This window comes from Eretmochelys imbricata, chromosome 3 (genome assembly GCF_965152235.1).
Source record: "Eretmochelys imbricata isolate rEreImb1 chromosome 3, rEreImb1.hap1, whole genome shotgun sequence".
In the NCBI taxonomy this organism is placed as follows: domain Eukaryota; kingdom Metazoa; phylum Chordata; order Testudines; family Cheloniidae; genus Eretmochelys; species Eretmochelys imbricata.
This window is the reverse complement of record NC_135574.1, coordinates 185759792-185787350: the sequence shown is the minus strand read 5'-3', so window position 1 is coordinate 185787350 and position 27559 is coordinate 185759792. Positions and strand designations below refer to the sequence as shown.

At 41.4% G+C, this 27559-nt stretch overlaps 1 protein-coding gene across 2 annotated transcripts in view; it reads right to left on the bottom strand.

Annotated features, from left to right (window-relative positions):
- The window catches only part of EML6 (EMAP like 6), a 306539-nt gene that overhangs the window by 160663 nt on the left and 118317 nt on the right, over positions 1-27559 (bottom strand). For both annotated transcript variants that reach the window (XM_077812018.1, XM_077812016.1), the window contains exons 9-15: positions 25690-25946; positions 22272-22484; positions 15507-15674; positions 12691-12797; positions 5218-5336; positions 4184-4370; positions 872-977 (exon numbers count right to left, since the gene is read on the bottom strand). In XM_077812018.1, coding sequence (XP_077668144.1) covers positions 872-977; positions 4184-4370; positions 5218-5336; positions 12691-12797; positions 15507-15674; positions 22272-22484; positions 25690-25946 — 1157 coding nt within the window. The remainder of the gene's footprint in view (positions 1-871; positions 978-4183; positions 4371-5217; positions 5337-12690; positions 12798-15506; positions 15675-22271; positions 22485-25689; positions 25947-27559) is intronic.

The window sequence follows — 27559 nt, the reverse complement described above, 5'->3', positions numbered from 1 at the left end:
AGGACTTGGACCCATTCTGGGCACCACCAAATATTATACAAACCTGGCCGGTGCCGCACATGAGGGACCCGGTGAGGCGCTCACCATCGGTGATGGGCGCCGCTCTGGTGGTTCCGTCAGAGCTGGGTCTGGTTGCACATGTGGGCACATTGCCTCCTCCATTAGAAAATTATGGAGGCGAAGTTCATGAGCTGCTCGGGTCCGCAATGGAAATGAGCGGCAGATGGAGCAGCGAGAAACTATGTGGGCTTCACCCAGGCAGTACAGGCCATGAGTGTGTTCGTCACCCACCAAAAAGGGGTAAGGGCACGAGGCACAGTTCTTGAAACTCGCTTGTTGGGTCTGAGGAGGAGGAGAAGTCCCAGATAGGGGAAATTCAAGGGAGAACCTAACTACCTACTATGAATGAATGGACAACTATCTAACTAGAAAGAACTAGGTACAAAGGCAAATGCAGTACTCTTACCTCACTAAGACCACAGAGGAACAGAGGATTCTGACTCTGGAGTGGAGTCAACCCACACAGCCTCTTAAAGCCTCGGATGAGTCATGTGGTCAATGTACGATGCACATGTGAGTCAATGGAAACTACTATGAACAGTTCTGGCTCTGGTGAATGGCGCACATGCGCACCCGCAATTGGAATACGCACAGGGAGCAGCACTTGAATAATAATCCATTTTTAGGGAAAAAAAAAAAAAAAAAAAGGCCATGTACTTGATTCCCATACACAATCCCACTCTTATCAAACAGCCCATGTGAAATTGATCTTAATTATAAAAATGTCCTTTTATCTAAAAGATAAATTTCATTTTTAGACTAAATGACTAATTTTAATAATTCATTCTGATGTGTGTGGGTTGTTGCTTACCTGAAAAATCCAGTGCACATACTCCTCTTTGGTGCTGGCCTTTCAGCAACGATAAACATTTTAGTGTCTGTGTGTCCCACACATGAATAGCAGCATCTCTTCCAACCTAAATTAGAATGCTAATCTTAATAGCTTTTCCTAAATTACTATAACAATATTTAGCACTTTTGCATCTTCAAAATACTTTAGAAGCATTAACCTTTGCACTCATTAGATCTTATCTTCATGAAGAACTGCTCTCTCCAATTTCTCCATCTCTGACTTCCATTTCCCTGGTCACTACCACATCTCCCTTACTATCACCCACCTGCCCCTCAGCATTGCCCAGAAACCCCATCCTCCTGTGATTTCCTATCCATCAACACCGAGAACTTCTCTTTCATTCTCAGTGCCCTCTTCCTCACCTTCTCTTACGGTAGATATCCCACAACCATACAGACTTCTTCCACTAATTCACTTCTTTCAGTTTTGCCATCCTTTTAGCCACACAGGTCTACTTCTCCACCTTCACTCAATCCCACACCCACAACCCCAGCTGTCTTTTTTTTTACCTTCCTTTTCTGTCCCTTCCCCCCATCTCTGCACAGCCTTCAAAGGAAATGTTGAAAACCATCTGGCATAACCTTCTTCTCATCTCTCCTTTTTCACTGCATACTCTCCTGCTTTCCTCCTCCTCCAGTTTCTTCCAGTCTCCTGACCTCCCTCACCCCCTACTCTATTTCTTCCTTCCCCTCCCTGTATGAGCATGCTTTGGTCTCCCCCATCTTAAAATCAAACAAAAACCACCTCACTGTAGCTTCCTTTAAAATTATCACCCAATCTCTCTTCTCTTGTTCATTTCCAAATTCTTTCAATGCACCTTCTAGAACCACTGTCTGAAGTTCCTTCCCTCCCATTCCAGCCTAGATCCTCTCCAATCTGACTTCCAGCTTTACACTCCACAGAAGCCACACTTAACAAAGGGTCTATTGAGCACTTTGCATCCAAATAATATGGATACATCCTTGTCCTCCTTGACCTACTGGCTACTTTGATGCTGCTGGCCATGGTCTTTTAAAATTTCACCTTCCCTCAGCTTTTGTGACTATTCCTAGTTCTCTTCCTACCTCTTTAATAATTTCTTCAGCGTTTTGTTTGGTAGGTCCTCCTCATATGCCTGTAACTAATGTTGGAGGTTCAAGAGAGCTCCAGCCTTTACACTCTTCTTCCTCTGCATTCTGTCTCTGGATGATCTTATCCATAAACAAAACTTTGACTTCATATCCACTTCAGACTTGCCTTCATCTGCACAAACTTAAATCTCAGCCTGTCCTTCTGACATCTCTTTGTGGATGTCCAGCCATTCAATTTAAATGCAACATTCCCAAATCAGAGGTCTTATATTTTGTCCCAAAGCCTCTCCTCTCCCTCCTTTCCCCTCTGGGCATCATCTTTAATTCAACCCTCCTTTGAAATCCACACATCTAGGCTGCGTCTAAATCTCTCCACTTCGTGGTAAAGAATGTTTCTAAAATTTGACCTTTTCTCTCTCTACACGATCAAATTCTCATCTAGGCCCTTATCTTGCATCTTAACTGCTGCAACTTCCTCCTCCCTGGCCTTAACTGCTGCACCTTTGTTCCACTCAAGTCTATTCAAAATGCTGCTTCTAGGATTATCTTCCTGGTTCTGAGCACATCAGTCTTCTCTGAGTTTCTCCAATGCTTTCACTTATCTACACATCCAACATATGTTTCTTGTCTCTATCTATAAGCCTTTTCAGGACTTGGTCCCACGCTACATAGTTGATCTAGTAATTTATATCATGATGATGATGATGCCTGCTTTTCCTTCTCCAACATTCCCAGTCTTTACTGCCCACCAGTCAGCTTCTCCCTAGACACCTTTGAGCTTTCCCCCATTACCACTCCTTATGAATAAGTAAAACTCACTTTTATAATCCATATAGTTCGATTTCATCTTTCTTCAAATCCCTCAACACTCACCCCTGCCATGATGAGTACAAATCCCTGCCTGATGAGAATGGATATGGAAACAGTAGACTACAGGTTTGTCTTAGTGGGTGGAAAAAAAAGGCACCTTTAGTGTGATTTTCCCATTTGCCCGTGACTTTTTCTGCCAGTCACTCACTCACAGCAGCAGCAGCTCTGATCCCACAGGGCTGGGCCCAGCTCCCTGCTTTGGGCATTATGACCTCGTACACCAGGTTGCAGTGCCACTCAGGATTGGCCCACCCAACCTCTGTCATAATGTGGCGGGGGGGAGTGCTGGACAAACCAGAGCAAACATGCCAAGTCACAATGCCCAGAGCAGGGTGCCAGGCACAGGCCCACAGGACCTGCTGCTGCAGGATGAGCGTGTGCAGGCTCTCACTTTTCAGAGCATCCTCCCTGTCCTTGGGCAGCCCTCCCTTCCACACCAAGTCAGGATTAGGGTTGCAATCCTGAGGTTAAAGGTGCTGCTGCGGATGGTCCATACCTCCTCAGCAGGGCAAGGAGTACAATATTTTTTTAAATCAAAAGTCAGTGAGAAGTCAAGGTAAATTTGGTAACCTATGACTTTTACTGTATCTGCCATAACTGCTCCCTGATTTTTGTTTAAAAAATGCTATGACAAATCTGCAGCCCTATCAATCAGGAATCTAATGTTACTGTTGTTGTTCATCTTATTATACCTAAAGATTGTGAACATTGCTAATCTTTACACAAATATTCTGTTACTATCATTAGCTCATCCACCCTCCCCCTGTTCCCTCCACCTGGCTACGCGGCTGCTCCCTGGCCCCTGCCTATATGTCTCGCCATCCTGTCATATCTTAGAATTAAGAATTAATGCTTTTTGCATCAGGACAGTCTTTTACTTTGTCAGTATGGTGCCTAACACAATGAGATCCTTGCCTACTTGGGACCTTTAGGTGCTACTGTTATACAAATATAATAAAATAATAAAAACCTAAGTAAACATTAGAAGACTCTTGGGAGGTAGGGAAATATGTATTATTTTCTACATTTTACAGATGAGGAGCAAAGGTTCAGAGTGAATAAGCAACTTTCCAAATGCCACAATAGGAGACTCTAATTTCTGTTTTTTAGGAATACTGTAACAGTGTCACAGTCATGGTTTCCACTACTGCTTTCCCTAGCAGTTAGGCAATGACATGGGTAGCAAAACATTTAATCTGTGATTTTCAAAGCAGAAAAATACCTTTCTTTATGACAAAGGTACACAAACTGTTTTGCATTTCTCAAATATAGTTTGTGATAGAGAATTCCTTAAGTTGTTTTGTTATGACCAACACTCCTAGATACATACCTGTCCAGTAGCAACATAGTCTTTCATTGGATGGATGGTTAAGCTGAGGATGTCATCATCATGACCAAGATATAGTCTTTGGGTGTGTTGTTGTCTACTGTATACAATGGCAACAGCAGCGATGTGGTAAACTACTTCTCCAGTTTGTGTGTAGAACAAATTATTTCGACAGTCGTAGCCTCTGTAACTGAAATAAATATAAAGCAAGGGAAGTTTAATATGCCACCAAAAATATCCATGTACTTTGGGGGAAAACAATCTAACTACGCAAATTACTTATCTGAGCTAGACCCAAAATATCATAATATACAGGCTGACTACAACCATTTAAATGTCTTATATTACATTCATAATTGTTAACGACTAGAGCTGCGTAAAACTCCATGGTTTTCTTTGCACTAGTTAAGTATACCTTTTTTTCTGCATTCAAACAATTACGACTCAAATTTCACTTTGATTTTGGGGATTAACTGAACCAAAAACTCATCCAGAACTGTCAGTGTTCACCTGATTTGCATCAAAATCATGAGAAAACACAGAGTTCCTATGATCTGGATGAGAAATCATAAAATTAGCTGAAGTTCATACAAAATTACACCCAGGAAAGCTTTGCATGCTTTTGTGCTGCAAATGTATCACACATTTCTACTAATTACAACAACCATAGCTAATGGACCTAATGACTGCTCCAGGAAATACCAAGGAAAGTCAACTCTGAGTTGAAAAGGTGATCTTAAAAAAAAAGATAATGCTTGGTTATTACTTAGGTACATTGGTACCTCTTTCTATCCTCCTCTCTAACAATCACAACTGAAAAGAAGAGAAATGTATAGGTGATATTCCCATTTTTACCACAATACCAGTAGGCGCAGTAATTTACCTGTGGGTAAGCAGTGGAAAATGTTACATCAAATACTTTACCTCAAGTTAATTAAGGTGTGTTTAAGAGTGTCTATTTAAGCACTGTGCTATTCAATGGAAATTTTGGCTTACAAAAGAGAAGTCCAAGAACCTTTACTTAGTAGTTACAATACCCATGTACAAACTGCAGTTTTAAGCTGTCCTCAGGAGCTCTCTCTCTTTTAAGGAAGGGCACTGAATGGTTTTTCTCTTTACTTTGTTGTTTCAGCTGAGGTAGATCTTCTTTGTAAACCTGAAGAATAAGTTACACTTAATTATACATCTCAAGTGAATTGAATATAAATACACACTGACCAGTTCCTTAAATAATAATAATGAAAAATATTAGTTGTATGTCAGTGTGCTCAACAATGTACAAGACAGAAGAAGTCATGATCCCTGCCCTAAAGAGAAGAGGAGGATCCCCACTAGTGGTATTAATGGAAGGTCAGGGAAAGGTCATTGCTATTCAAGAAGTTTCATGTATCACATACTACTTTGTGAACAGGATTTTTAATACTGATACTCTAAATTTCTTTTTTCAACTTAATACATATACTTAAACCTGTACATAATAATGAAATAATTCCATCAATAAGTTCTGGTGACATATACAATAAGCACATTACTTAAGTGATTTGCAAATGTCACCAGAATCCCGAGATGGAATTACAGTCTTAATATATATACCAGAGATACAAAATATTATACATGTAAATCAGTTAGAGATGTTGAAACATTGTGGAACTCCTAGAGCTGTTTGACGCCACTTAGAGGTTGTGACATCAATTAAATTCACCACGAGGCTGAAATATAGCTTTAAATTATTTCTTTTTTTTGTACATCTCTTCATTTCTTGGTTTTAGATGGCAGTGGAGTACCAAAATCTCTTGCAACAAAAGCTATTTCCACACATTTGAAATTATGACCTAATTTTTAGCACCCCTGACCCCAGGGGTGCTGAAAACATCATAAGAATGTCTGATCTGGAAATGTTACCACACAGAGGTTCAGATAAGCATCTGAAATTTTGGATGAGTATACAAACACAAACTCTAGACATTTTGCCTGTCACTAGCATACACTGTACTGTTCACACACTGTTTTCATCTGGTTTCAAACACCATCTTCAAAAACTTTTAAAGGATGCCACCTGTAAATAAGTCCACTCACTACTAGGGCCTCCCTCCTAGCCAGACGTGGCATAGCAATTCTCTTGCTACTCTAGCACCACCCTGCCAACAGTTGCTCGGGCACTGTGGTGGCTTCTCTTCCAGTAACTTGGCCCTTTAGCTGGGTCACCATCTTAAGTCCACCCCTTTCAGAGTCACAACTGTCCAAACAAAGAGTCCCCAAACGTCTTTAACATAAACAAAATTCTTCCACCCTCTCTGGGGCTAATCATCTGCCTATCTTCAGGGCATAGTCTGTAGGCCCCCCATCCTAGGCTCAATAATCCTTGCGAAGGATTTGTATGCCCCCTTTGTAGGTGAACCCAGTTCCACCCTCTGGGTTTTGACTTAAGGCCATGTACTGAATAAATAGGTCTGTTCCTTTACCTGTGCTGTAGTTCTGTCTGGGCTGCTTCCTACCCAATCTTTTCAGTTCCCCTCTGCGTCTCTCTGTCTCCTCCCTGCCTAGAAAGCTTTCCTTCTTGCTCTGGCTCTTCCTCCATCTCTTTCCCCAGCCAAGCTTTATCACCACTTAAGCCCAGCTCAGTCTGCTTTACTGCAGCCACTTTCTGCTTGATATGGGAAATTGTCTGATTCCCCTCAGGTGGGGCTCATTTTGTAATCAGTTTGGTTTAGCCCCAGGCTCTCCAGTGCATGGGGCAAGCCACACCGTTACACTAACAATGAAACATAAAATATTATAGGTAACATTTTCAAAAGTGCCAAAGTAATTTAGGAGCCTAAGTTCCATCTTCAAAAGTGAAAAGTAAGAAGATAAGTCACGTCTGAAAATGGGACTAGGCACTTTTGAAAATTCTAGTCTATCTCTAATTTCAGCCAAAACTGTTCAGTTGTTTCCACTAATGAGGCTAGTGAAAAATGCACTCTTACTTATAATAAAGTAATTCTGGCTACCTTTTCTTTGAATATCTTTATCATCTATGATTTGGAGCAAGGACTTGAAATCTGGCATTTGTTTCAGGGATGTGCCCTTTACCATCCATCTGAAAATCTGCCAATATTTCGCCAAGCTACAAGCCTTTGAAAAATCACTGTTCACACATCCTCACTAGAGACTTTTTCAACTTTAGCAGCTAAAATATCCAAATTTTCTGTCCACATTGAACATGCTCGAGCTTCTCACATCTCTCAGTTCTAAAATATCCAAATTTTCTGTCCTCACATCTAGCATGCTTCATCCCCTCACAGTGGCTCCAACACAGGACTACAAGTATGAAGCTGGACTTTCACTGTAATGGCTGATCCCAGCTGCTGTGAGTCAGAATGGGGCTGAATACTGGAAGTGAGAGTACGGAGCCTGTCTCTCCTGCACTGTCAATGACACCCTCCCCAATCCCATGCTGGAACTCAGACAGTGTGAAGGAGGAAGCCATCTGATTCAAATGCAGAGGGGACAAAATATGGACCAGGGAAGGGAAGAAACGAGTACATTGGGGAAAGAAGTCTGGTGAGATTGGGGATGAAGGGGGAAGGGAGAGAAAGCGTTACTGGGAGTTGGTGGTATGCGTGGGGGGAATTAAGATTGGTGGGACAAGGAGACTGGGACTGGCAGGGCATGGTAACTAAAACTGGGAACAGGGAGGGAGAGGAGGCTGGAACTGGTTGAGCAAGGAGCCTGGAAGCTAGTGAGACATGTGGAGTACTGGGAGCCGCTGGCGGCAGGGGACGACACTGAGATTGGACAAGGATCTGTGACTGGGACTAGAAATCAGTCGGGGGTGAACGGGGGCAGGAGAGAAGATCTGACAAGGAGCAGGAGGGTGTGGGGGAGGAACTAGGACTTGACAGGCAAAAAGATTGGGACAAGTTGCCACAGAGTGAGGAGACTGGGGCAAGCAGCAGGGTGAGGAGTAAGAAGGGAGGACTAAAATTGAATAAGGATCCCAGGGAGGGAGACAGGGAGCCAGTGTTGGGGGGTGGGCAGGGAGGAATGGGACAGACAGAGTGGACAAGGAGCCAGGAGTGGGGAACTGGGTTTGGCAAGGACACTGGGAGTATGGGGGGGTTAGGAGACTAAGCCCGGAAGAGGAGACTGGGTAGGCAAAAAGAATGGAACTGAGATGAGAAGTCTTAAGAGACATGTTGGAAGGGATAGGACAGAACGGGTTAAGCTGGAGAGGAATGGGCAGAAGAGTTTGTGCCCACTAGAGCACACGCCCCTCTAAAGCCTTGAATAGAACCCAAGATTACTGAGTCTCACCATTCGTCTGCTATTAGCAAACACCTGTGAAACCCACAGGCAAGATGTCTGTTTAAACACCCTCTAGTGCTAATTGACATAGAGGACAGTAACCTACTGTTGCTATCAGTTACTCCACTAGCTCAGAGGTCAGTGCAGTGGATCTTAAAGTTCTAATCCTGCTGATGACCCATGTGTGTCAATATGATGCCACATGATCAAATTTCTGTTCCTTCAGTTTGCTTTTTAAAAACATAGACAATTACACACAAGAAACTAAATTAAAAGACCATTATTAAGGCTGTAAACTCAAGCTCCCAGAAGTTAGGAATTGCCAGAATTGATCATAGAATCATAGAATATCAGGCTTGGAAGGGACCTCAGGAGGTCATCTAGTCCAACCCCCTGCTCAAAGCAGGACCAATCCCCAACTAAATCATCCCAGACAGGGCTTTGTCAAGCCTCACCTTAAAAATATCTAAGAAAGGAGATTCCACCACCTCCCTAGGTAACCCATTTCAGTGTTTCACCACCCTCCAAGTGAAAAAGTTTTTCCTAATATCCAACCTAAACCTCCCCCACTGCAACTTGAGACCGTTACTCCTTGTTCTGTCATCAGCTACCACTGAGAACAGTCTAGAGCCATCCTCTTTGAAACCCCCTTTCAGGTAGTTGAAAGCAGCTATCAAATCCCCCCTCATTCTTCTCTTCAGCAGACTAAACAATCCCGGTTCCCTCAGCCTCTCCTCGTGAGTCATGAATTCCAGTCCCCTAATCATTTTTGTTGCCCTCCGCTGGACTCTTTCCAATTTTTCCACATCCTTCTTGTAGTGTGGGGCCCAAAACTGGACACAGTACTCCAGATGAGGCCTCACCAATGTCGAATAGAGGGGAACAATCACATCCCTCAATCTGCTGGCAATGCCCCTACTTATACAGCCTAAAATGCCATTGGCCTTCTTGGCAACAAGGGCACACTGTTGACTCATATCCAGCTTCTCGTCCACTGTAACCCCTAGGTCCTTTTCTGCAGAACTGCTGCCAAGCCATTTGGTCCCTAGTCTGTAGCGGTGCATGGGATTCTTCCATCCTAAGTGCAGGACTCTGCACTTGTCCTTGTTGAACCTCAACAGATTTCTTTTGGCCCAATCCTCTGATTTGTCTAGGGCCCTCTGTATCCTATCCCTACCCTCCAGCATATCTACCTCTCCTCTCAGTTTAGTGTCATCTGCAAACTTGCTGAGGATGCAATCCACACCATCCTCCAGATCATTTATGAAGATATTGAACAAAACCAGCCCTAGGGACCGACCCTTGGGGCACTCCACTTGATACAAGCCACCAACTAGACATGGAGCCATTGATCACTACCCACTGAGCCCGACAATCTAGCCAACTTTCTATCCACCTTATAATCCATTCATCCAGCCCATACTTCTTTAACTTGCTGGCAAGAATACTGTGGGAGACCATGTCAAAAGTTTTGCTAAAGTCAAGGAACAACACGTCCACCACTTTCCCCTCATCCACAGAGCCAGTTATCTCATCATAGAAGGCAATTAGATTAGTCAGGCATGACTTGCCCTTGGTGAATCCATGCTGACTGTTACTGATCACTTTCCTCTCCTCTAAGTGCTTCAGAATTGATTCCTTGAGGACTTGCTCCATGATTTTTCCAGGGACTGAGGTGAGGCTGACTGGCCTGTAGTTCCCAGGATCCTCCTTCTTCCCTTTTTTAAAGATGGGCACTACATTAGCCTTTTTCCAGTCATCTGGGACTTCCCCCGATCGCCATGAGTTTTCAAAGATAATGGCCAATGGCTCTGCAATCACATCCGCCAACTCCTTTAGCACTCTCGGATGCAGCGCATCCGGCCCCATGGACTTGTGCTCGTCCAGCTTTTCTAAATAGTCCCAAACCACGTCTTTCTCCACAGAGGGCTGGTCACCTCCTCCCTATGCTGTGCTGCCCAGTGCAGTAGTCTGGGAGCTGACCTTGTTCATGAAGACAGAGGCAAAAAAAGCATTGAGTACATTAGCTTTTTCCACATCCTCGGTCACTAGGTTGCCTCCCTCATTCAGTAAGGGGCCCACACTTTCCTTGACTTTCTTCTTGTTGCTATCATACCTGAAGAAACCCTTCTTGTTACTCTTAACATCTCTTGCTAGCTGCAACTCCAGTTGTGATTTGGTCTTCCTGATTTCACTCCTGATGTTTATAGATTCATAGATTTCAAGGCGGGACCATTGTGATCATCTAGTCTGACCTCCAGTATTACACGGACCATTGACCTTGTCCACAATAATTCCAATAATATATTTGTTAGAAAAATGTCCAATCCTGATTCAAAAATTATCAGTGATGAACACACCACCATGACTATTGGTAAATTGTTCCAATGGTTAATTACTCTGTCAAAAATTTACATTTTATTTCCAGTCTAAATTTGTCTAGCTTTAACTTCCAGCCATTGGATTGTGTCATACCTTTCTCTGCTAGACTGAACAGCCCATTATTAAATATTTGTTCCCTGTGTAGATACTTATAGATGATGATCAAATCACCCCTTACTGTCTTTGTTAAATTAAATAGATTGAGCTCTTTGTGTCTATCACTTATAAGGCATGTTTTCTAATCCTTTAATCATACTTGTGGCTCTTCTCTGAACCCTCTCCAATTTATCAACATCCTTGAATTGTGGGCACCAGAACTGGACTCAGTATTCCTGCACCAGTCACACCAGTCCAAATACTGAGGTAAAATAACCTCCCTACTCCTACTTGAGATTTCCCTGTTTATGCATTCCAGGATTAGCTTTTTTCGCCACAGCATCACATTGAGAGGTCATGTTCAGCTGCGTAGCCACCACTGACCCCAAATCTTTTTCAGAGTCAGTGCTTCCCCAACATGTGGAAGCTTAATTTGGCCCCCTTGTGCCATTATGATACAGTCTTTAATTACATGATGATACACTATTTTTCCACAGGACCCCTTCCTCAGTTAGGGCACAGGATGGACATTGCTCACTTAATAAGCAGCTATCCAATATTTTGTTTCGTTCAGTGTGTGACCCTAGGCCTCATTTACCTACACTCTGAACAAAGAATTATTAATTTCCTCATGTCCCTTTCTATGGTGCTTGTCTCAATAGTATCTGAATGCTTCACAAACATTCATTAATTTATGTTCACAACACCTCTGTGAGATGAGGAGGTGGCATTATTCCATTTTACTGTAGGGAGCTGCGGCACAGAGAGTAAGTTCAAAGTATCCACTAATTTGGATGACCAACGTGAGACAGGGAGGATGTGATTTTTCAGAATAACTACCATTATTAGTTAGCATTTTTTATGTTCAAAGCGGAGTTCATCATTGACTTCAGTTGCAGCTGTGAGTTCTCAGTACTTCTGCAAATCAGACCCCAGGGTATCAAGTCGAACTCCCAGAAAATGAGGAACACACAATTAATGACTACTTCTAAAAAGCCTGATTTAAATGACTTGCTCAGCATCACACAGAATTCTGTGGCAAAGTCAGGGATAAAATCCAATTTTCCAAGACAGCAGCATTTAACTGCCTTGACCATCAGAGCTTTCTTTTTCTTCCTGCTAATCCCCTACCTCATTCAACACACACCTTCCAATTTCTGCAGCAAATGAGGCAAGGTCCTACAGACAACAGCCTCCTTTATTATACCACCCTAATTCATCCCAAGAGCAGCACCATTCTGTAAACTAAATGAGGCATTGGTTCTGTGGAAAAAATAGTATGTGAACATATAATTAAAATCTATCATAATGCATACACACAAGGAGAAAGAATTAAGGCTGCACAGCATCCTTAATTCTGTCATTTCCATACTTCCGAGTTCTTGATTTTGAAACTTTAATAGTGTTCTTTTAAAGTATTTTTTATGTGTGATATATTATAATACAGGCTGAGTGAAACTTCATTGAAGCTGATGGGCATGATAATAAAAGGACATATCTATCATACTAGTATAAGGCTTTTGTACATGTAGGCACTTTTTCTTAAATGCTTTTCAAATACTCATCTGTAGCTAAAGTACACAGTGCTTTTATTTTGTATATTGGCTGCATAAATATTGTCAAAATATTTTTTCTCGAAGTAGACAGATGAATTTGCTGCAACTTTATTTTAACTGGCTTTACTGAAAAGTTACAGTGGATTATTAGGCAGCTGAGTTTACATCTCTATATTCATTTTTACTCACTTGGCGATCATAGTTGATTTGAGCTTCCTGCTCAATATCTGAATCTAGCTCTGGCACATCAGATAAATCAGAATCTGACTCTTCACTGTATGACTCAATACCTCCCTCTGCATAAAAATCAATCCACATGTAATAGTTATTATCTAGTCAGAACAGAATATTATGTCACATTTTCACAATTTTTTAGACTACCAGGAATTAACGCAAAACCTTCAGAAGCTTTAAAGTGTTTGCAAACATTCTATGGACTTGGTGAACATTTCTGGATTTGTATCGCAAAGGTAAACACAGATAATTCTCCCACTTCAATGCCAAGGTCTCTATTGTAAAACCCTGAATAATGATTAGGGCTGTCAACTAATCACAGTTAACTCACACGATTAACTAAAAAAAAATTAATCACGATTAATCACAGTTTTAATCGCACTGTTAAACAATAGGATACCAATTGAAATATTTAAATATTTTGGATGTTTTTCTACATTTTTATATATATTATATTCTGTCTTTTAATTGAAATCAAAGTCTATATTATTTTTTATTACAAATATTTGCACTGTAACAATGATAAACAAAAGAAACAGTATTTTTCAGTTCACCAAATACAAGTACTGTAGTGCAATTTCTTGCTCGTGAAAGTCCAACTTACAAATGTAGAATTTTTTTGCTACATAACTGCACTCAAAAAACAAAACAATGTAAACCTTCAGACCCTACAAGTCCACTCATTCCTACTTCTTGTTCAGCCAATTGCTAAGACAAAAAAGTATGTTTACAATTACAGGAGATAATACTGCCCACTTCTTATTTAGAATGTCACCAGAAAGTGAGAACAGGCATTTGCATGGCACTTTTGTAGCCAGCATTGCAAGGTATTTACGTGCCAGATATGCTAAACATTTGTATGCCCCTTCATGCTTCGGCCACCATGCCAGAGGACATGCTTCCAAGCTGATGACGCTCGTTAAAAAATAACGCGTTAATTAAATTTGTGACTGAACTCCTTGGGGGAGAACTTCATGTCCCCAGCTCTGTTTTACCCACATTCTGCCATATATTACATGTTATAGCAGGGTCGGATGATGACCCAGCATATGTTGTTCATTTTAAGAACACTTTCTCTACAGATTTCACAAAATGCAAAGAAGGTGCCAATGTGAGATTTCTAAAGATAGCTACAGCACTCGACCCAAGGTTTAAGAATCTGAAGTGCCTTCCAAAATCTGAGAGGGACGAGGCGTCGAGCATGCTTTCAGAAGTCTTAAAAGAGCAAAACTGAAATGCGGAACCTACAGAACCCAAACCACCAAAAAAGAAAATCAACCTTCTGCTGGTGGCATCTGACTAAGATAATGAAAATGAACATGCATCAGTCCACACTGCTTTGGATTGTTATCGAGCCCGTCATGAGCATGATCACATGTCCCCTGGAATGGTGGTTGAAGTATGAAAGGACATATGAATTTTTAGCACATCTGGCATGTAAATATCTTGCAATGACGGCTACAACTGTGCCACGAGAACGCCTGTTCTCACTTTCAGGTGACATTATAAACAAGAAGCGGGCAGCATTATCTCCTGCAAATGTAAATAAACTTGTTTGTCTGAGCAATTGGCTTAACAAGAAGCAGGGCTGAGTGGACTTGCAGGCTCTAAAATTTTACATGGTTTAATTTTTGAATACAGGTTTTTTTGTACATAATTCTACATTTTTAAGTTCAACTTTCATGATAAAGAGATTGCACTATAGTACTTGTATTAGGCGAATTGAAAAATACTATTTCTTTTGTTTTTTTACAGGGTAAATACTCATAATCAAAAATAAATATAAAGTGAGCACTCTACACTTTGCATTCTTTGTTGTAATTGAAATCAATATATTTGAAAATGTAGAAAACTTCCAAAAATATTTAAATAAATGGTCTTCTATTATTGTTTAACAATGAGATTAATTGCGATTCTTTTTTTTAATCGCACAATTACTCATGATTAATTTTTGTAATCGCTTGACAGCCCTAATAATAATTAATGGAATTCACCCAACTGGGATTATACATTATCTGTAACTACCTTTTATAGTGATGACATGCAGAAATTTTATGGTTATCCTGAAATATTGCATGATGTGTGATCCCTCTACTTGCTTGAAATAATGTGTTATATCACATGGAAAAAATCAGTTAATTTCTGCAGGGTCTGAGACCATGTGAAAGATTTCCTGCAGGGAAATCCAATATTTAGCAGTTGACGTTATGTAATTTATATGCTTCTGTTCAATATTACAGGCACAATGCACATTACAAGTGCAATTTTCAAATATGACCATTAAATTGTACACACAAATCTCACATGTTCATATGCATATTTACACATAGACACACAAAATGGCATTTACACAGCTAATTGCCTTTTTCATGCACAATTAGGATTTGTGTACACAATTCAGGTGTTCAGTTTTGAAAACTGACTCTGATCTCATACATCTCTCCCTCTTACAAGCTTCTTATTTTTGATGTGAGTTGAAAATATCTCTGGTATCTTCCCAGATAAATTCCCTGAATCCTGCTACAGGATTATTTGAGTGGATTTTGCCTGGGACATACACTAGTCTATTAACTCTCATGAATCTACAGGAAAGCAAAAGGCCCTGTGCAAGCTGGATGTGTGGTATTCCAAAGACTAATATGAAAAATAATATTTTTCTCTTCATCCAACACAACCTTCTGCATCAGTGCTACATATTTCTTTGATTTTTATTAAACAAAAACAACAAAATAAACATCATAAGCAAATTTTCAGAAAATGGAGATTTTTACCTTGGGATGCTGTTTCAAGGATTCCATTTGTTACACTTTCTGGAATAAATCTCCACTGAAAAACAGAGTGATCAGCACCTCCTGTACTTAACACCCACTGAAAATCATGTGACCAACGTACATTAGTTACATGTGCTGAGTGGCCTGCATATTTTCTAAATTTAGCTCCTAAAATATATAAAAATAAAATTGTTAAAAGTGAAAATAGCCACTGAATGAACAAATTATATAGTTAATTTTTTTAAAAGGTGATAGGACAGTACATATAAATTGTTTTCTTTTTAATGGGACCATACATTAAAAATCTGTCTCATGGCTTGCATGCTCTTGCAAATTTCCAACATTTCAAATCAAACTTCCACCATCCTAATAGTTTCATTATATGGCCCAAAGATAGGAGGTTATTTTTTTAAATTTTATGCTGAAATAAAATACAATAAAAAGCCAAATCATCAGCAAAGTAACAGCATAGTATGGTACAATTATAAAAAAGCACAAGGTTCAGCTGTGCTATTGAGACTCTTGCTTGGTCCCTCAAGGCAACTGTATGACAGAATTGAAATGGTGAAATGATTAGACTGCAAAAAAGAAATACGAGTAAGTAGGCAGCAACATGGCAGTGCTGGAGTTGGTTTTAGGGGATACCATTTACATATCTTCTAAGGGTCTGTCTAGATTAAGAAAGGAAATTGGGATTAGCTAACAAATTTTACCTAACCCCAGCCTTTACTCTACTGTACACATAAGGTCAACAACTTTTAGCTCAATATAGCTGGTCAAGGTCAGGTGACCTCCATCAAATCTTGATCTCTTCCTAATCTGGATGAAACTTCAGACAGAGTATAACAACAATAGAAGTCCTTTACCAAAACAAAGTAGTGATGGAATTATAAAACATTCCCCAGTCCCCTCTGTATAATTCTGACCAGAAAATGGAGTAGAAATTATTCTTAAAACTAGGATGAAGAGAGTCCCTTTCACCACCAAACTACTGATGAGCTGTCTAACAAAAATGAGAACAGTAGCTCAGTATGTTCAGTATTTCCTGAGATAAAATAATCTTCTGAGGTTGGATTTTGCATGCCATCAGTGCAAATGCGTGACAGAGAGACACACACACACTGCCCCTTTAAGTACGCTGCCCTTTTAAGTAGATTGGCACTCAGCAGTCTGAAGCCTGCTTGTCCAGACACAGCAACAGCTGCCAGCAAGCTCCCTCCATCCTGAGCCCTGTCCTGAGCCCTGTCATGTCGCCCCCGGCTCTGTGGAGATGGGGTACAGGGACAGGGGAAGGGGGACACCCTGACATCAGTGCCCACCTCCCCCTCCCGGTAGCAGCTGGCCAGGGGCTCCAAGGCAGAGGGCAGGAGCAGCACAGCAGTGTGGAGAGGGACACCTGAAGTGCCGGCATTTGATAGCCTGCTGGGTGGCCACCCGGCCACACAGCTTAGAGGGAATTTAGGTTCCAATGTATTTATTTACGAGCTTGTGGGACTAGAATAAAGGTTGGTGCCCTAAGGAAGCATTTAATGTTGGGATTTGTACAAAACTTTCTTTTCTTGAACATGCTGAGGACATTATACCAAAAAGGCTTAACCTCTTTGCCTATTAAGGCCAGATTAACACCTCCTGGGGGAAGTCAAGGCTATACTTAACATATTAGTTAAAATATGGACTTTGCACCAGCCAGTAGAATAAGTTCTATTCATTGACTTCTTTTGAAAATCACTTCACACAAGTATCCATTTTGAACCTGTCTGGACCAGGATAAGGATTGGGTTTTACAATATGGGATGTTGACTGACTTTTGCAATAGCAAACCTCCTCTGTGAGACAGAGACAACCAAAGGTCCAATACTAAGTTAATCATGCCTAGGAGTCCAGACTTCTTCAGTCAGAAAGGCATAAAAAGTAACTCTCTTGTATAGTCCTGGAAAGCAGTGGAAAAGGCGGGAAGGCATATGGAAGAAACATTGCCCAGCTTTGTGAGAAGTCATTCCCCACATCACATCTTGATCTTTCCTGAAGAGGCTACAGGTCACTGTACTGCTGTTTTCCGATACAAAGAGGTCAATCACCAGCCTGCTAACCTGATGAGTGAGGATGTTTCTGGTTCTAATTTCACAATTCTGCCATGCAAGTCTTATTGTTCATCTTTCCCTTAATGATCAGTGCACACAGAGATAGGAAATTTTGCTTTCACCAGGACAGAAGAAGTTGATTTTTCTCTCTGGGATAGGACTGATCATGTTCTTTCTAGTTTATTTATGAAAACCACATCAGATACATTAACTGTGAACTCTAGGTCATTGATGTTTATCTTCAAGAACTAGGGGTCACAAAATGAAATTAACAGGCAGCAGGTTGGAGGGCTTGGAACTGCACTTTGTCTTCCTGAAGGAACTTGTCTGAATTCCGAAAACTTGCAGTAGTTGATGAAATCATACTTCACAAGTAGTGCCTGATAACTGGCTATTTGGAAATGCAGACTGGAAGCTGTAAACACTTTTTTCCCTAGGAGGTCCAAGCATTTAGCCTACTTATCTGAAGGGGTGTCTTGTTGCCTACTCCTTTCTGGAGCAGCCTGAACAACCAGGAAATTCAGGGCAAGATGCATGAATAAAAATTCTGCTCCCTCACTTGGAACAAAGTACCTCTTTTCTGCCCTCTTAGGAATAGCTGCACATGTTGTTGGAGTATGTCACTACTTTGGCCACTAGAGGATATGACCACCTTGGACGCACTGCATTTTGTAAAATGTCCAGGAGTTTGTGGGATGTCTCTTGGACTTCCTTCAGAGGAATCTGGAGTATATCAGCAACCCTCCTTAACAGCTCCAGGATCTGCTGTGATCATCCAGCAGAGACGGTGAGACCGGGGCAACTGCCGTTTTAGGAGACAAAGATGATATTCTTGGCAAAACCAGCCGAACTGCTGAATCTGGCTCTTCTTCCTCCACAGGCTCATGGAGCAGGCCAGGTTGGTCTCTTGGAGGAGAAAGGATGCTGTGATTCTTGACAGGACTGTACCACTTCTGAATACTGCATGTGTGGGTCCCACATCCCCAGTAAGGCCAGTGAGAAAAATCCAACATGAGTTGAGGTAGTCCCCATAGCATAGGTCGTGGGGGAGCCCAGGAGCTTCTCAAGCCTTTATCTGGGCTCACCTTCTGTGGTAGAGATGTCAGTTCCTCCTCAGTGTTGGATTGTCTTGAAAAGGAGAATGTAGGGTTCAATTCTAATGGGGTGCCAGCAGTATGGTAGGTGCTGCAATGCCTATATTGGTAGACAGACCGGAGACCAGCTTCTCCCTTTATAGTGCTCATGGACTGATGGTGTCAGAACCTCCCTAGACGGGACCAGGTCCAATAAGATGAGAGACCGCAGATCTGGGAGGATATTCTGTTGTCACATACCTCTCCTCAGTTAGTTTCTCCCCATATTGACAGAGCCAGTGTATGAAGGGGGCAGGAGTGATAGCTCAGTAGTTTGAGCATTGGTCTGCTAAACCCAGGGTTGTGAGTTCAATCCTTGAGGGGGCCATTTAGGGTTCTGGGGCAAAAATTGGGGATTGGTCCTGCTTTGAGCAGAGGGTTGGACTAGATGACCTCCTGAGGTCCGTTCCAACCCTGATATTCTATGATTCTATGAAATCCCTTGGAAACCAACACTTCACTATGTGAGCATGAAGGTACCATCAGTTCAAGGGAATCTCTATGCTTTTCCTTTGCTGGTACTGGGGGTTGACCCAGTCTAGGCTCACAATGTCAGTCCTTGTTCGTTACTGATGACAGACCAGCTGTTGCAGACGGCACTGGAGCTGAAGCACCTTTAGTTTTTGGAGCCTGCAAATTGGTGCAGTGACTCTTCAGATTTTCTGAACCTTTTGGGACAGGGTGCAAAGAGTCACGCAACACAGAAAGTGTTGGGGAAGAAGCACTCCCCTTAGAGGTGGACTTCAAGGGGCACACCTTTCTAGATTTTTGAGAATGCCACCCCTGAGAAAAAGAGCCCTTGGCTCTATTCTTACCCATCCCTGTGTCGAAAGTAATGGTGCTAGGAGGCATGTTTTTTGAAGCTTCTGACCAGAACAAGGGAGGGGCAGTCTCCTCGCCTGGATATGACTGAGCCCTCATTGCACACTCTATCAGATGTCTCTTCAGCTTGAATTTTTGTACCTGGTAAGTTTGCCTGAGGAAAGAGCAGCACATACTGCACTTGACGGAGATGTGCACTTCTCTGAGGCAGTACAGGCGCCTCTGACAGTCACTCGTCACTGATCAAGCCATATTCCCAACCCCAAATCAGGAGCAGGGAGGCAAACTCCCAAGTCCTAACTAACTATATTGAGTAAACTAATAACTATCTAACAGAACTTCATACATATAATATTTACAGAATCAAGTAGAAGGATCAAATCTCTGGACATTGTAGGCTCTGTCTCACGCCATGTGGTGGCAGAAAGGAATTGGAGAAACAATCAGTCCACACTGCCCCTTTTACCCTTGATTTGGTGCAAGAGGACAGGAACAGCACAGACACAGACCAATGAACACTACTAACATGAATCTTCGAGTCTCAGGCACATGAAGTACATAGAATCATAGAATATCAGTGTTGGAAGGGACCTCAGGAGGTCATCTAGTCCAACCCCCTGCTCAAAGCAGGACCAATCCCCAACTAAATCATCCCAGACAGGGCTTTGTCAAGCCTCACCTTGACAACTTCAAGAGAAGGAGATTCCACCACCTCCCTAGGTAACCCATTCCAGTGTTTCACCACCCTCCGAGTGAAAAAGTTTTTCCTAATATCCAACCTAAACCTCCCCCACTGCAATTTGAGACCATTACTCTTCATGCTATCATCTGCTACCACTGAGAACAGTCTAGATCCATCCTCTTTGAAACCCCCTTTCAGGTAGTTGAAAGCAGCTATCAAATCCCCCCTCATTCTTCTCTTCAGCAGACTAAACAATCCCAGTTCCCTCAGCCTCTCCTCATAAGTCATGAATTCCAGTCCCCTAATCATTTTTGTTGCCCTCCGCTGGACTCTTTCCAATTTTTCCACTTCCTTCTTGTAGTCTGGCCCCCAAAACTGGACACAGTACTCCAGATGGGGCCTCACCAATGTCGAATAGAGGGGAACGATCACAACCCTTGATCTGTTGACAATGCCCCTACTTATACATCCCAAAATGCCATTGGCCTTCATGGCATCAATGGCACACTGTTGACTCATATCCAGCTTCTCGTCCACTGTAACCCCTAGGTCCTTTTCTGCAGAACTGCTGCCTAGCCATTCAGTCCCGCTGACATCGCGCTATTTACACAGGAGGTTAGGTCGATATAATTACATTGCTCAGGCCCTTTTTTTCACACCCCTGAGCGACATAGTTATACCAATATAGGTATGTTGCAGAGCTGACTGGGTACCAACATAAGTCTGTTGCAGAGCTGACTGGTTTCTCAAGAACCAGGATCCAAACATTTGAGAAAGCCCCAGTCTGTCTCATCAATACAGGAATATACTATGCTCGTAAGGAGATGATTTTTATAGGATACAGTTATAAAGATGCTATGATCATAACAATTGCTCAATTGCAACAAGTGGATGTTTTCCAGAATGGTTAGATAGGAATATTTTAATAAAAGGCAAGGGTCTAAAATATGCAAGGAAAAAGAAATACACTCTTCCGGAAAGTGATTAGAATAGCCTTGTCATAAAAATAAATGGAAAGGTAACCTCCTGGCCAGAGGCAAAATCCTTTCACCTGTAAAGGGTTAAGAAGCTAAGGTGACCTCGCTGGCACCTGAACCAAAATGACCAATGAGGGGACAAGATACTTTCAAATCTGGAGGAGGGGAAAAAGACTTTTGTCTGTCTGTGTGATACCTTTGCCGGGAACCGATCAAGGATGCAAGCCCTCCAACTCCTGTAAAGTTAGTAAGTAATCTAGCTAGAAAATGCATTAGGTTTTTCTTGTTTTGGCTTGTAAATTTGCTGCGCTGCAGGAAATGTGTACTCCTGTTTTTGTGTCTTTTTGTAACTTAAGGTTTTGCCTAGAGGGATTCTCTATGTTTTGAAACTGACTGCCTGTAAGATTATCTTCCATTCTGATCTTTCAGAGTTGTTCTCTTATCTTTTATTGTTCTTCTAATAAAGTTCTGATTTTTAAGAATCTGACTGGGTTTTTTGGGTCTTAAAAATCCAAGGCTGGCTTGTGCTCATCTTGTTTATTTTCAAGCCTCCCCAGGAAAGAGGGTGTAAGGGCTTGGGGGGATATTTTGGGGAAATAGGAACTCCAAGTGGTCCTTTCCCTGTTCTTCGCCTAAATCACTTGGTGGTGGTAGCATACTGTTCAAGGACAAGGCAACATTTGTGCCTTGGGAAAGTTTTTAACCTAAGCTAGTAAAAATAAGCTTAGGGGGTCTTTCATTCAGGTCCTCACATCTGTACCCCAGAGTTCAGAGTGGGGAAGAAACCTTGACAAGCCTTATTTGACATCTGCTTATATTAAGTGTTACATAAGGCAATACCCACTCCACTGAAACATCACAAGCATTGACTGAATGATCATTTTAGAATCAGTGGAACATATTCTCTCATATGTACACATCATTCTCATTAATATTAATGGTAGTTTTGAATGGGCATCAAGGGGAGATTAAATCCCAGTAATTATATTAGTATAATATCAGTGTAATATAACATGCATTCAGTGGCAGTTTAATTACTGAATTCCTGAGAAGAAAAAAGTGTGTCTTACCTTTCTTTAGGCAAGGAAATTTGAATAATTTAACAAATCCAAAATCATCTCCAGACACGAGCACTGAGCTGCTGTAATTTCCATCCACAGAGTTGACATCTGTAATGTTGGTATATTTTGGCCAAATTCCATTCACTTCAGGCCCTATCACGCAGGTCCATGAGGCCCAGTGAATTCCTTTTATCTCATCTTTGCTGGTTAAATGCTTCCCAGCTGAAAACAGTCAAATTAATACGCTGTTTAACCAACTATCTTTCCATTAAAAAGAGGCTTTTCTCCATTATAGTTAGTTGTGTGTTCTTTCTGAGCTCAGTATTTTTATGTCAAGAAACAAAGAAAGATTATTTTATTTTGAATAAATATGATCTAGCTGGTTATGATTTTTCCTAGATCATCACTGTAGAATCTGAGCACTTTACACACATTATCTAGATCCTGATTTTACACCATTTTGACTCAAAAAGTCACATCTTCTGTAGCAAAAGAAATGTCTCTAACTTACATATACACATAAATAAATAGAACACTTTTAGGTGCCATAAAATTAATAAAATAATATGTACTCATTCAAATTTTGAAATGGGGACTAAAGTTCTAAAATATCCTATCCTAAATCTACCTCCATTTATTAATTTCACTTTTATAACTGGTACAGGAGTTTGCTTTATTGGATTATATAAGATCAAATAAATGAGACTATTTGGTTAACCTGTCACTATACAATGACTCTTTACATTAACAAAGACTTTTCTATAGGTAATAGCTTTCCTCTAAGTTAATTACACATGTTATTACTTCATGGTAATCTTTAATGCTCCCTATGTAAACAGCATTTCTGAATGTCTTGAATGTACTAGGAGAATAAATATAATTGGGGAAAGAATATTAGCTGACAAACATTTTTATTCATGTTTCATTTGCAATGATCACAAGTAATCCTATTGTATTAAGCCTGTATCAGCAACATAACATGAGCTGATCAGCAGAGTAATGTTTGAAGTCAAATTTCATTGAAGAATAATTTCAAGAATTGTTATGAAGAACTTTGGACTTGTCCCAAGAAGACTATACCAATTCTGTAGGGGAAACAAAGTTAACCTTACCATATGTGATAGTATTCATTAGCTACATTTTAAACATATAAGGAGATGTCAGATGAAAAGAAAGCAATCTAATTTTAAAACTTCACTAAATTAGAGCTGGGTCTAATTCTTGGGGGTGTCAAATCCAGGGGTTTTGGTTCAAGCTCATCTCTACAGTAGACATTAAAAATTATCTGAAATCTATTAATTGTAACATTTCTTTTTTCTTCAAAATTATTAAGTATAGACTAAATCTTTAGCTTTCATTCTAAAATGATTATAAAGCAATTAGGGATGTACAGCCCACTGGATTTCTTGTCCAGAAGAATATTCCAAACATTTTAATCTAAATGTAAATCTATCAACAATTCTAAAGTGCCTATCACTATGTTATCTAAATGCTTAATTTAGCTTAATTTAGTTAATGTGCCATAATTTATTAAAGTAAACATTTTTTCCTCTGTATAATATTTTATATAATATTAGCAAAAAACCCTTCAAACTGTTACTCCCCAGGATATATGCATACTACATGCAGATATGGAAACCTCAAGTGATGCAAACTTTGAGAAATAGAGGAATGCTGATCGTAAACTGATTTTTTTTAAAGATTTGTTCATTTTAAAGTTAACACAGTGATGACAATTAAATAAAGTTTAACATGAGAGATTTAGGTAATCATTTTTAAACTAGTTTTTAAGCTCATTTTGCTGAAGACATGTTTTAAACCAAAACAAAATCTTTTCCTGTTATTCATCATATTTTTCTAAATCTGAGAGGCAGTTTTAATCTAGATACTTTCTTATTAAGCTTTAAACAAAATTAATTCTTTTTACTATAGTAGCACTCAGAGGATCCATTCAGGATTGTGATCCTGTTGTGCTAGGTACTGTACAAACTCATATGATCAAGCCCCAAAGAATTTATTAAGTGCTTGTCCTTTCAAATGTATAAATAATATAAAGAATCTTTAAAATTCTAAATTTTGGTGCAGGCCAATACATTAGCTTTTCACTTTTGGTGATCTGGATTTAAATCCTGGCCAAGGTCACAAGTGAAAATGAGTTTAGTAGTCTCATCATAATCTTTATTTTGTCAATGTCACAAAACCATTACATACTTTCTCATGATTAGTAGATCTGGCTAAAACTCAGGATTTCCAGTTTGGGAGAAACAAGCAGCAGTGAAATGGACAAGAATGTCAATTTTAGTCAGCAGCTGCCTGGGCTCCCAGAGTCTGCGTATCCAGGGCAGCCATATCATGCAGACTGCCCCAGGCTTAGGTCTCCCAGGATCCCAGTTCCACAGCAGAAAGCCCATAAATCCTGAAAGCCTCAGCTTGAGCCACGGTTGTCATGGCTTCCAGGCTCCCTGCTGTGGGGTTCCCCCTGGTGGTGTGGGGTTCCATCCCAGAACCTGCAGGTTCCCAACGCTGTGCCCTGGAGCCTGCATATCTTGAGAGCTCTGTCTCAAGACTGAGTTCCCATGACTCTCAGGCTCTGTGATGCTCAGCCGGAATTCTAGATCCTGGAAACCTGGGCATGGTGGGGAATGGGACTCCATTTTCTGACCAGCTCTTATGATTAGCAGTTTTTTTATTCTACATAAGGTCAATATTGGAAGAGTGGACAAGTTTAGGTTTAAAGTGAATTAGCTACTCTCTTGGGTAAAATGAACTCTCCTCTAGGTCCCTCTTTCTAATACTAAACTCGTTACTACATTTTAGGCTGTACTGCTCTTCAAACTGCTGTTACCTGTACATTTACAGTCTTCTGCTGAGGACTTTCAGGCATGGTCTGTGTTCATGATTTCCAGTGGCCCTGTCAAACCTTAACAGTGTCATTTTGGAGTGCCACTAATCATCATGGAATTTTGAAAACATTTATATTTCAAGGATACATTTGACATTTACCCAGACAAGTTTCTCCCATCTTCTAGTAATTACATTCTTAATAATTAGTTTAACCACCAATTCCAGAATTCTGCAATATATGAAAGGAATTAAACCAGTGTATAACAAAGGGTGGCTTTTTCAGACATTCATGATGATCTAGAATTTATTTCTTTAGTGGATCAGTATATAATGTAACTAATACTATGGGAAATGTGCAATTAGATGAATACAGATTTGGAAAGATATTTCTTTTTACTAAACCTAAAGATTAATATGAATGGTAAATATATCTGATTTTATAAGTGAACAGTAGATATTTAGGTAAATAATAAACAAGTATTTCTGCTTTGAGATGTAAAATTTGAATACACACATTGTATTGTCCTCTTAGAAACCATCAAACTAGCTTATTTGTTCATAAAACTAACTTCTCTGAACTTACATGGCATCTTGTAGAACAGTCGCTCTCCTGCACCATCATTGGTTTGCAAGAATTTACTATCCACAGACCAGTCAATATAAGTAATAAAACTAGAAGACTTGTTGCATTCTCCTATCTTCTTGTATCGTTGAGCAACTGCATAGATATCCACGAAGCCATCATTAGAACCCACAGCAAGATAAGAGCCATCTGGTGAAAATTTCATTTCATGAATTACTTCCTTTCGGTCTTTAATATGAACTACCTCTGTCATATCTCTGCAAGAACCAAAAGCAAGAATATAAATTATGGACTTGTAAATATGAAATCCAAAAATATTTAAATTAAGACAGACATACTAAACACTTTCTAAAAGCAAAATTGGACTTCAGAAGTCCGAATCCTCCATTCTGAAAAGTCCACACCTCCTGCAGGCATAACAAGTCTTGTACTCCACCACTGGCCTCCTGGCCCTGGTGCCGGGCTTTTCCCACCACGCTCTGTGGTCTTTCCTGGATTCCTTCCTCAGGAGTCTTACAAGGGCCCTCTGATCAAACAGCTGTCCTATCTGTTCCTGCAGGGCCCAATTCATCTCCCGTTGTCCCTCCTGGATCACCTGTAGTAGGCTCTCTAGCCTTCATCACTGCACACCAGTCCCCTTTCACTGGGGCACCGATGCTGGAGTCTAGCCAGGGACAGCATAAGAGCCCTCCGTGAAAAAACCCTCTACATAGGCGGGATCCATCATCCCTTCCCCCTATATTGGCACACCTTGCCCAGTCCTCACAATTCCCCTTGTATCAGGGGTGGACTGCACATACCCACGTTTTCCACCACGTGTAACAGTGCTGATGCACCGGCGCAGCACCTCCTGCTGGTCAGTCCAGGAATTAGCTCATCCAGCTCAGGAGCACCCTCCTCTAGCCAGTTTCTCCCCTGCCCTTACCTGCCCCTCTGCAGTCGCTTTATCTCTACCACTTCAGGCCCCGCATCCCACCTGGACCACAGTGCCCCTTACCTTGGGGTGCTGCCCCACGGCAGTGTCCCCACCCTCTGGATCTCCCTTCTCAGCCCCTATAATCACCTTGCCTCAGTGGCTACTGCCAGTCATCATCTAGCCCCTTCTCTCAGGGGCAAACTTCAGTCTGAAATGGCCACTCAACACTGGCAAGGGGGCTGGACCTGCTGCCTTTTCTTGCCCTGGCTGCCTCCCTGCAGCCCTAGTACCTCCTCAGGCCTTTGCTGCAAGGCCTCAGCCTCAGCCTGGAAGATCGCCAGGTCAGAGATCCCCAGCTCAGCCTGCTCTTTCCCAGTACTGCTCTGTCCCAGTACTACTGTCCATCTGCTCCACTGCTGGAGCAAGACTGACTTCCTTCTCCCCAGGAGCCCTTCTTATACTGGCCCAGCTGGGCCCTGATTGACTGCCTCAAGCCTTTCCCAGGGCTGTTTTTAACCCCTTCTAAACCAGAGTGGGGTGACCGCCCCGCTACACTCCCCCACTGCAACTTGAGCCCATTGCTCCTTGTTCTGTCATCTGCCACCACTGAGAACAGATAAGTTCCATTGTCTTTGGAACCCCCCTTCAGGTAGTTGAAGGCTGCTATCAAATCCCCCCTCACTCTTCTCTTCTGCAGAATAAACAAGCCCAGTTCCCTCAGCCTCTCCTCGTAAGTCATGTGCCCCAGCGCCCTGATCATTTTTGTTGCCCTCCACTGGACACTCTCCAATTTGTCCACATCCTTTCTGTGGTGGGGGGCCCAAAACTGGATGCAATACTCCAGATGTGGCCTCACCAGTGCCGAATAGAGGGGAATAATCACTTCACTCAATCTGCTGGCAATGATCCTACTAATGTAGCCCAACACGCCGTTAGCTGGCAACAAGGGCACAC